The 11,590-nt window shown below is 38.8% G+C and overlaps 1 protein-coding gene and 1 pseudogene across 6 annotated transcripts in view; one reads left to right on the top strand and one right to left on the bottom strand.

The window, feature by feature from the left end:
- The first annotated feature begins 932 nt into the window (after positions 1-932).
- On the top strand, positions 933-3,304 carry LOC127417154 (leukotriene B4 receptor 1-like; annotated as a pseudogene).
- A 121-nt stretch (positions 3,305-3,425) lies between these two features.
- Positions 3,426-11,590, bottom strand: part of LOC127417139 (breast cancer anti-estrogen resistance protein 1-like) — a 138,806-nt gene continuing 130,641 nt past the window's right edge. For all 6 annotated transcript variants that reach the window (XM_051656849.1, XM_051656854.1, XM_051656851.1 and 3 more), the window contains 4 exons: positions 10,577-10,687; positions 9,021-10,238; positions 7,693-7,779; positions 3,426-6,659 (listed from right to left, as the gene is read on the bottom strand). In XM_051656849.1, coding sequence (XP_051512809.1) covers positions 6,147-6,659; positions 7,693-7,779; positions 9,021-10,238; positions 10,577-10,687 — 1,929 coding nt within the window. In that variant the 3' untranslated portion in view covers positions 3,426-6,146. The remainder of the gene's footprint in view (positions 6,660-7,692; positions 7,780-9,020; positions 10,239-10,576; positions 10,688-11,590) is intronic.

Here is an 11,590-nt window from a genome sequence, read left to right as displayed (position 1 = left end):
ACTTGTTTTGCTATAAAAACTCTGCCAGTACATTAAGACAAAATACTCATGTTAAAAATACATTCACTGAAAAACCTAAATATCTTATGCAGTGTTGTTTCTAAAACTAGATAAATCAAATTGATCTTGTTTTAAGGATTTTTAGATATTTTTACAGGAAAACAATACAAAATTATTATCAAGAATCCGATTTTTGCCCAAATATCAAACGTCTTACTAGAAAAAAAGAAATTATGATCCAACGTGAATATTCTTGAAAAAAATATGATCGTGCCTGGTAACGTGTGCATGTAAAATGGCTAGAAATAGCATTTTAGCTTAGCATAAAGCTGACAATTTACACAAGGTTTATTTCAATTTCTTCTGCTCCAAACTTACTTCAAACTTACTTCTCTGTCTGCTCGTATGAATGTAACACTTCATAAGAAAGTGTTTCACCACTGTTCAAATGCACTTTGGATCGCATCATTTATATGTATAAATGTTTTCCATCTGAAAGGACTAAATATTAAATGAAACAAATGACAATAAAATGCAAAGTAATCTCTTCAGTAATCAAAATACTTTTTGAATGTAACTGTATTCTAATTATCAATGATTTAAATTGTAACTGTAGTGGAATACAGTTACTTATATTTTGTATTTTAAATACATATTCCCTTTACATGTATTCTGTTACTCCCCAACCCTGACTATGTAGAGAATAGAAAGACTGCATACTTTTGTGATTTTTAGGTCTCTGTGCATTTGAAAGTTAATTTTATAAAACCTTGTTCTTGAGAAGATGATTTGTGTGAAACTTTGTTTAAAACCTTGGTTAAACCTTCTGTTGTTAACATGTGGCTTTTCTTCACAGATGTAGGAGGAGTCAATTTAGCAATTGCTCCCCTCAAAGCTCAGTAGCTCAGAAGATTCAGCATTGTCCAGACAACAACAAATAAAATAGTTTGATCATGATGGAGCTCAACTTAAGCTTTAATTTAACATCTGATGTGGAATATAGCTTTAACAGCACTGTAGTCCGTTCAGGCCACATAGCTCCTGCTGTAGTTCTAGGTCTGTGCTGTTTTGTGGGTTTGCCCAGCAACGTTGCAGTGATCATGAGCATTGCTCATGAATGGAACAGAAATTTAAGCTTCACCTTAAAACTAATGCTAAACCTTGCTGTCTCTGATGCCTTGACTCTTTGTTTGGCTCCTTTTGTAATGTATGGAATACTCTTTGGATGGACTCTGGGCTTTTGGTCTTGCAGGATTCTATACTTTTTGGGTCACTGGAGTTTGTATGTTGGTGTCCTGACAATCACTTCAATGAGTGTACATCGCTATCACAATGTCATCAAGTCAAATATCACTAACAGGATGATACTGCAACGACTAGAAGAGAGCCGCAGGTGGATACAGCTGACTGGCCTCTGGATTGTAGCCTTTGTTTTTTCCCTACCCGTTTTCTTTACTCAAGGACTTCAAGTCAAGAATGGATTGCTAAGGTGCCAGAGGTCAATGGAGTCACAGTCTGTTCTGTTGACTGTTCTACTCCTTGAGATACTGTTGGCGTTTGTCCTCCCTTTTCAATTATGGTGACATGTTATCTCTGGCTGCACAAAGGGCTGAGCCAAAAAGCCAAGAGTTCAAGAGCAAGTAGGTGTCTAAGAGATCAGAAGTCCCTAAATCAGGGGACAAAATTTAGGGGTTACAAAAATAGACTTGTGATCAGCATTGTTGTGGCTTTCTTTCTTTTCTGGACTCCAGTGCACATCATCAATGTGATTGATATTGTTACTACGCTGACCAGAACATCTCATCCGAGTGTTTATGCTCAACTGAAATCCTTCCGTATAGTTTCTGGTGATACAAGTAAGGCTCTGACTTTGATAAACTGCTGTCTGGATCCCATTCTCTATGTTGTCTTTTCAGAAAATGCCATTAAATGTCGTAAGTAGAAGGTAACATCTTATAGTTTCTTCTACCATTTTAATTTCAAATAATAATTTGTCTTAAAATTTGACAACTTATCCGGTGCCCTGTCATAGACAACACACATTGGTGTAACACATTTGAGATCAATTTGATTGCTTCAACTAACTGCATTGTGACAAAGAGGTCCCTGAATGCAATTCTAAAATTTGTTAAAAATGATTAAAGGAATAGTTCATACAAACATTTTTGGAGTGTAAAAATTCTGGCACCCATTCACTTTTTTTGTATGGACTTACAGAGCTGAAATATTCTTGTATAAATCTTAATTTGTGTTCTTCAGAAGAAAGAAAGTCATACACATTTGGGATGCATGAGAGTGAGTAAACGATGAGAGAATTTTCATTTTTGGTGAACTATCCCTTTAACAGAGGGGAAATATGTAAATTATCAAAAGGATACTGATAAAGTTCAATAGCTGTAGGATGACTCAGTATGAATAGAGAAGATTGTATGAACTGTTTTCTTTAGCTAAAATCAGTCTGCGCGTACCGAAATGCGATTTCAAATTTTGTTGGGCATATGGGCACGTGTGAGCTCCAGGTTCTGGGTGAAATGTCCACAGAGGGGCACAAAAAGCAAGTTATTTTCAGCTGTACAGGATGAGATACATTGAAGAGGAATGCATATTTTATAAACTTGACCCCCCAACTCAACTCCCAAAACTAAACCAAACCATCAGTGGAAGAAAAATGTAATGTTACAGGGGGAAATGCAACCTCCCATTCGCACTCATCCCTGACTGTGCAAACATAATTACCTCCTGGTTTCTACTGGGGATCTGTACCCAGGTCTCCCATACTGCCAACGCAACATGCTTCCAGTCTCACCACAGTGGAAGATAAGCATGCTTGAGCCAATGCAAAAAATGTCTGACAGGTGATGGTGCTTGTCAGTTAGTTGGCATTATGTGTCTAATCCTAGGGTACTGGAACTCTAGGAAACATCATTCCAACTTCCTGTGTGATCATGTTACTTTATCATGGGTCTTTATCATGCTCATTCAGGTATTAAAATCCTTTCTTTTTCTTTAAAGTAGTAGTATTATACAAGTCTACAATATTATAGTATACAATGTTGCTTCTGTGCAATGTAATATCTACTTACTGTAAGCCTTTGCCAAATTTTGCCTATAGAAACAGATGGGACAGTAACAGAAAAATAGACAGCAGTTAGATCACAATACTAAAATGAGAAAACTGCCTGGAATTTTTCTTGGAAGCCAACATATATAATTTTCTTGAGAGATGGAAAAAACTATGGAAACACAGTGGTTTGTTCACCCTATGTTTAGTCACCGAACTTGTGATTGACACTGCTAGCTTGAATGTGAAATTATCATAATGTCTCTGCACATCTGTATTTTGATTAGAACTGTTTGAAAAGGAACTGTTTTAGCATTTTAAATCCTCTTGTATCATTACAAATTTGATTAATAGCAAACTGGACTGGAATTTATTTTTTTAATGAAAATATATTAACATATATTTCCAGTTATGCAATTTACAGTAACATATAGATCAATATCTTTCAAATCCTTGAACACAGATTTGAGAGCAGAATAACAGTACAACATATACCAGGTCACCATTTGGCTTAAATGCTTCTTTTTTTTTTCTATCTTTCTTTTTTTTTCAACAGGATAAAGATTTTGACTATATGCACAACAACATGTTGCAGTACTTAAAAAGTTTAATACATTTCATTAAACTACTTTTTCTGACATGTTCTTAAATTTAGAATACAACCAGCAGAGCTAAAAGACAAGGCGAGGGAGGTTGAGGCAGGTGGTTCAGGCTTGTATTGTGTTTTCTCCATTCTTACAGGAAGGGTATAGCTGCAGGCAGAGCTCCAAAAAGGGGCAGGAGCTCCAAATCACCAAAAAAGATATAGAGAGCCCCTAATCTAACCCTGTCCCTAACCGTGTGTGGAAGCGACGCCCCCTTTTGAAGTTGCCACAACCCCCTTTTGGAGTAACCAGGCCCCCTTCTTGGGTAACCCCACCTTTTTTTTTTTTTTTTTTTTCAGATCTTCAGCCTGCAGCTATATCTGCTTAATTCTTACCAACTCTTTGAAACAGATGAGTGACTAGACAACAGAATCACTCGGTCAGAGTGTAGACTAGATGAGCTGGTTTCACACCGTGCCTTAACCAGAAGCAGCTCGATAAAAGAGCAAACAATAAATATCCACGTTGGTGTCCTAAGAACTGTGACAACAAAAATAAATGTCATATTTCATCAACAGCTTCATTTGATTTATATTTCTATTGCGTCGCACTGTATAGCCCCAACCACTGTGAAATGTCATTGGTTGAAAATCCCGCTCCTCACCAAATAATAAAGTCCAATTGGTTGTGATTTTTTCACGTCGTGAAGCAGTTTCGTGTTCAATTTAGGCTAACTGCATGTCGCTGGGAACTTAGTGTTAGGACAAGGTGTTAGATTTTTGTGTGCTTGAAAGACTCTGTGAAGATGTGGTATCACATTCTACCATCTGAGAAATAGAGGCGAAAAGAAACAATCATCCTGAAAAAACTGACCTAAAACTTTACAGTAAATTTACAGGGTACAAACAAAACTGGGGAGTTTATATAGAATCCAGTTGCCACAATGCGCCTGTCCAGCAGGTAATGGCACTTAATTGGAGAAGGACTGCCCATGAATTAATATAGACTCTTCTCATGAACATAACATGATATAAAACAATTACATGATAAGAAATTATTTCCTAGCCTAGAACATGCCAGAGGAGATGGGGGGAGCTGTGAGCAGGCATTTATGGAGGTTACCGGCAGTCTTACACCATTGTCCTTCAGAAAAATCAAGGGAATATATATATATATATATATATATATATATATATATATATATATATATACACACTACCGGTCAAAAGTTTTGAAACACTTATTCTTTATTATAATTTTTTTCTTCACATTTTAGAATAATAATAAAGTCCAAACTATGGAATAACATAAATGGAACAATAGGACTTATGTTGTGACTAAACAAAATTCAAAATAAATCAAAACTATGTTATATTTTAGCATCTTCAAAGTAGTCACCCTTTGCCTAGAATTTGCAGACATGTACTCTTGACATTTTCTCAACCATCTTCTTGAGGTATCACCCTGGGATGCTTTTTAAACAGTATTGAAGGAGTTCCCATCTATGTTGGGCACTTATTGGCTGCTTTTCTTTATTATCATTTATTAAGTCATCAAATTATGTTAGTTTTATAATTAAATAAATTAATATGGTGGCACAATTATATTTTTGTCTACAAAACTAATTTCAAACATTTAAGCATACGCCTTCAGATCGAAAGATTTTTAAGATCATGAGAAACATTTCAGTCAAGTGTTTCAAAACTTTTGACCGGTAGTGTGTGTGTGTATATATATATATTTATATATCTTTTTTTTTTTTTTTTTTTTTTTTACACAGCTGTTTTCCAACATGGTCCAATTTGGATATTTTGTTCTCCACAGCTCTCATTCGCTTTGCGATGGTAAGTTTGCTTAGATAAGTCATCCCAAGGATATAGAGATGTGTAAGTTAAAGTCTCTTGCCAAAACCACAGTCTAACAGTAAATAAGAATATTATATCTCACAGTCAGCTCACTCCTAGCATGCTTTGTGTCCACACCCTCCCAATGTCTTTGAACAACAGCAACAGCTTGAGGATAAACTTGCAATTGTTGCCTTTTTTTCAATTCCAGCAGGCACAATTCATAAAAAAATCCTCCAATGTTGATTTTTGATGGAAAATGGTTGTACTTCTACATACACGTTTAAAATTTTAAACACCTTTAGTCAACATCTCATAATAATAATCAGAGCAATAATTACAGTATAGCTATAATAATGCATAATGTCTTAAAACCACTTTTTAGATATTATCCTTCTCTTTCTTCTCCCTTATTCAAAACAACACAAGAGTAAAAGTTTGTCTACCCTCTCTCTTTGCCCCATTACATAATCCCCAACATACAGCAACTTAAATATTTACAATGATTCATTTACAAACAACGGCTCTGCCAATTAATCATGTGTGTCCTTTCTGGAAATAAAACACTCATGGCACAGGGTGTGCTTGTCCTGTGAGTCTTAAGGGGGCTCTGTGCTTGTATTGTCCCAGGGTCTGTTCACCCCTTTGCCTCTGAACTCACATGGCCAGTAGCTGATTGAGTGCCATGCGAAACTGCTGGGTGCAACCTGCAAGCTCCCGCACTCTCTCTGTCATGTCTCTTGCAGCACCTGGTGAAGGGTACTGCAGGGCTGCGGTCTTGGTGCTAACCACAATGTCTTTGAGCTTCTCGCAGAGCGTGTTGCTGTGCTGGGCCACCCTGGCACGCACCTCGGGAGACTTAGCTTGTCTAGAGAGCGTGTCTCCGATGAAAACAAGCTTGTGTGCACTGAGGATGACGAACTTGCTGTGGGCGACAAAGATCTTGGGTGGCTGGTTGTTGTTAATGGAGGAGTAGAAAGCGTCAATGGCATTGGTGAGCGTGGTGATGTTGGCTTCGCACTGCTCCATGTAAAAGAGCAGCAGCTGCCGGTCGCCCATGCACAGCTTACTGCGAGGTGTCTGCGAGTAGTGAGAGGGCGGAGTCCAGCCCGAAATGTCATTGTTGATTGGTCGGGAGACCTCCTGCTCCAGTCTCTCAAACTGCTTTAGCTGTTGTGAGTTGGGGGACATGAGTAAATAATACTACACAAATTGTACTTAAAGGAATGTTCTGGGTTCAACACAAGTTAAGCTCAATCAACAGAATTTGTAGCATAAATATTGATAACCACAAAAATGTATTTTGACCTGTCCCTCATTTTCTTTAAAAAACTTACAATGAAAGTGAATGGGGACTAATTGTTTTATGTTAAAATACTCACTGTTTCAAAAGTTTAGCCACAAGACGTAAACAATGTGACGTAAACTTAATAAAATGTTCTGTGTAAAGTTATAGCCAATTTTACATCTTTGTTGCCATGACTATGTAATGTCAACGAACCCTAAAATGACTGTAAAAATGATGATTTAAACAACTATACAACTCAAATAATACATGAGCTTTAATAGAAGAATTAATGCAAGTGCTTTTATAGAATTATAAGCTTCACTTCTTCATTTCTGCTTTTAAACCCTCCACAAATTGTCCCCCACATCCATTGTAAGTGCCTCACTGTAACCTCGATTTTTACTTGATTTTTAAAAGTAGGGACAAATCGAAATACATTTTTGTGGTAATCAACATTATGCCACAAATGCTGTCAATTGAGCTTAACTTGTGTTGAACCCGGAACATTCCTTTAATAACTGAAAAATAAAACAACATATCAAAATAAATTATTTCATATACCTATACTTATATATTTTTCTAATATATAAATGTCATTACTCTGTTAGGCTCAAAGACATATCTCTAACTGCAGGTTGCTATGTGGTTGGTATGGGATATCACATGATGAGATTCTGAAAAAAAACCTCAGGAAGGGATTTTTCTTCTTAAATGTGGTTCATAGCATCTTCATTTATGATGCCTGGTATATTTCTGTGCACACAATAAATTGTGTTTTGTGCTAATTACATTTATGAGTGCTATTTTATGGAATGAAATCTAATCTCCTAAATTGCAGAATATTCAATTTGTATCAAATGAGAAAATCAAAAGTATATAACATACCAAAAGATGCTATAAGAAAGTACAAAATACCTGTTGCTGTTCAAGAATAGTCTTATTGTGTTTGATGCTTCCTTTTTCCAACAGCTGTCTCTGGTTCTTTTCAAACTCCTCTTTACCCTAAAAAATGTAAAGTGCAAATACATACTGTAATTCATAAATCATGTACCATGGATAGACATACATGTGGAGGTGCTTTGGGATGCTGAAGTTTTGAACATGATCTGCCACATGTGTAGTATTGTTTATTCATTTATTCTATTTGGTCTATTTTATATGATCTATCATATCTATTTTATAATGTCCTAAATGTTTGGATGTTTTCCCACATTCTTTAGTCTGCTGTGTTGTGTTTTAGATTTAGTGTCTTGTGCATTGCATGTCAGAGTGTATATTGTATTGAGTATTTTGCATATTGTGCAGTCTCTGTTCCACCCATCACTCCAAACAAAGTGTATTGAAAAGTTTCCATTCAGTCCATCAGAGGGCAGTACAGTATCACAGTGAACCTCAACACAGTCATTTTCTGCTATGGAAAAGATTAAGAAATGTATGTGTAACTGAATGGAGTTCATCTAAACTGTGCTGTTTTTAGTGGAAGTTTTGACAGTACCACACAGCAGACGTGTAACAGCTGGTGCCAAAGGAAAATTTACTGTATGTAGGCTTTAAGGAAATGCAGGCCTGCACATGCAACTGGAGTGATTGATGAAGAGGCCCAAGGCTCAACACAGTGGGGATTACAGGCAAAGCCTACATAGAGAGGGCATGCAGACCACTGATCACTTGATCACTCCGATGGTTGAAGAGACACACCTGGATCTTGTTCTCACATGTCCAAATCCCTGCCGCAAAGACCAGATTGGACCAGCATGGAATTTTATGCAGCTGTCTAAGCTAGTCTTTACAGCTGGTACACTGGTTATTGTTGGTTAATGTGAGAACTTGTTTGGCGCTAAAAAAAAAAAGCAAGTTCTCTCGTCAACACAAGTACCTCTGTGAAAAAGCTTTTCTCATTGCGCTCATGAATGCGCAATGGATGTCAAGATTTTCACTACAAACTGACTTAAATTCTCAGTTCTTTCTCACCAAAACCTATGCCTTCAGAAGACTTAAAATATGATGAACGAGGCACATGGACTACTATTATGATCCTTATGGGCCCTTTTTAAGCTTTAAAGTGAGACACCATCTACTGCCACTGTATTGACAAGATGGAGGACTGTCTTCATTAAAACATCTCCTTTTGTTTTCCACAGAAGTAAGACATATGGGTTATTTTGAGCATGAACAATGCACTACAAATAAACATTTTGTAATGATTTCATATTTGTTTTAATGCTGTAAAATGGTTCCTGTACCTGTAAATGCACATAGTCATAATCCTCCATCCAGCCCTCCTCTGTCGTCTCATATGGCCTGTCTGGAGCCTCTTCCTCAGCTGTGAATTTAGGAGGGGAGGGTAGTGGCCGAGACTGGATGCTGGCCCGTTCAGGTGTGCCTGACTGATATGCTGAGATGTTGTTGTTGTTGGTCAACTGACCCAGCATATCACCAGTGTGAGGTACAGGTGGCAGTGGAAATTGCTGCTGTTTGTTTGTCCGTTTAAAGAGCAAAGAGGCATTGCCATGGAGAAATGATGCCAGCTGCTTGGTGTCGTCAGGCACGCCACGGGCACACATGACCAGCTGATCAAGGTCATCCCCACCGGTGCCTGTAGGAGGTGCCATCAGGGCTGAGGGGGACCAACCCATGGAGTCCAGCGCCTGACTGTACTTCACGAGACCTTGGAAGGCCTCCTCCATCTTCTGCACCTGCTTGCCCAGCTTGGTCTGAAGCGTACGGTCAGTGGCCTGGGTGGCGTTGGCCACCGCACCTCTAGCAAACTCCAGAAGGTCTCTGACGGCAACTCGAATCCGTTCCACAGCCTGTCTGATGGCAGCGAGGTTGGTCTCCATCTGAGTGGGACTACGCCAATTCCCGCTGATGAACGACATGAGGAGGGACACGGAGCTCTCCACAGACTGCTGTAGACGGGACAGCCGCTCCATGGCCTGGTCAAGATCCAGGAGCAGCAGACGGCTGGATCCAGAAGATTCCCGCACCGGCACCATGTCCAGAGAGGATGTGGAGAGGTTACTGCGAGTGCTTCCCGTGCTGGAGGCAGACAGACGTTTGAAGCTGACCGTAAGCTCCTCGGTGGCTGCTGCATCGCGCACCACCTGTGGAGGCACGTCGTACACGTAGTCACCAGAATCTTCGCCCGTTGGGCGTTCGCGGGGGAAGTCATAAACATCCGTTGGGTTTTGGTCCTGTGGGCCACCTTTGCACAAGCTGGCAGGGATATCGTAGATCTCCTGAGGTTCAGGTTGACGTTTTCCTATTAGCTGAGGAGGTGGGACATCATAGACGTCCTCTGGTATGGGAGGCTCCGGACCTCCAGGGATCTGAGACAGATAGGCCTGGTTTTGATTCTCATAGGCCTTCATCTTGGCAAAGTGAGGAGGAACATCATATGTCTCCTCCCTGATTGGACCATCTGGGACATCTTTGCTGACAGATGGGGGAATGTCATATACCTGAAAAGAGGAACAAGGTGATTATCAAAAACCAGCCTTGTACAATCATAATTCAACTAGTTATTCCACACTAAATAGATTGCTAAATGAACAATAAGTACCAAGTTGCTGTAAATAATTGTATTTTTAGAAATACTTCAAAATTCAGAGGCTGATTCAGAGGCTGATTCTTGCAGAAAGACTGCTGAATTCACATACAGCACCTTTAATGCTCCAAATGTGTTTAGCTATCATTGGTGTTTCCTTTCAGGAGGACAGTACAGACCTCTCTAACCACTACATATTTCTACATAGACTACAGTGTAACTGATTTGAGTCAATCTTGTATAGAGTGTTACCGTTTGTTGGTAGAGCAGTTGGCTCTTGTCCACACTAGGTGGAATGTCGTAGATCTCCTGTGCATCTCTGCCGGGTGGGCCTTTCATAGCCATGGGTGGAGTATCATATACCTGTGATCCAAATAAGTAACAGATGATACATACAACTCATTTACAGGACTATAGATTTGAGTAAATAATTCATGTAAATGCACATTCAATAGCTATGAGTTGATCTTTATTGTAAAGGACATACTGCATGTACCCATTTAAAACACATATAAATAATAACTAAACAGAATTTCTTAGCACAGCAAGAACTAATGAAATCTGGATTGAAAAGAGTGTGTTCAATGCAATTTAATATGTCTGTAGCATTGATGCAAGGCTGGTAGGGACTGTGCATTTCTTTTTGTTTTGCACCGTAGGGCCCCTAATTCCTCTACCTTCTACATATTTTGTACTTTTTTGTCTTTTTCCCTCCTCCTTCCATCTCTTGTTTTTGTGCATGTTGAAGCAGAACAGTGGGATTATTGTGGCAGTTGGATGAATGGGGGTCAGAGCGGACACTGGTACATGCATTATGGGACAAACTCCAACAACACTCAGAACCCCACATCCTGACACACACACAGAGGCATGACGTGGAGAGATTATAGGAGTGTGACCAAAGACAGGAACAGCTGGAGAAGATCAGCAGCGCTGCAGAGATGCTGACCTCTACCTTAACCCTTAATCTCTCCTTTCTGCTACCTGTCCAACGGCTCTGTGGTTAGCCTGAGATGCTGAAAATAGAGAATAGTGAAGGAGGTTTTCTGGGGAAAGCTTTTAGTTGATTTACGAAGAGCTTTATGATCTACCAAAGGCTTCCATACTGTATGTCTTAATGGAGAAATGTTATGATAAGATAAAAGATTAGATTGCAATCTTTTTAGTAATTCACTGTAACATCAGTATATCTATAGCACATATGTGCACATACAAACACATTTACTAAATAAGGGCATACCATAGCCTATTGTTTTTAATAAGGCT

The sequence above is a fragment of the Myxocyprinus asiaticus genome, chromosome 26 (assembly GCF_019703515.2).
Source record: "Myxocyprinus asiaticus isolate MX2 ecotype Aquarium Trade chromosome 26, UBuf_Myxa_2, whole genome shotgun sequence".
Taxonomy (NCBI): Eukaryota; Metazoa; Chordata; class Actinopteri; order Cypriniformes; family Catostomidae; genus Myxocyprinus; species Myxocyprinus asiaticus.
Note: the sequence above shows the minus strand (reverse complement) of the source record. Positions and strands in the feature narration are given on the sequence as shown.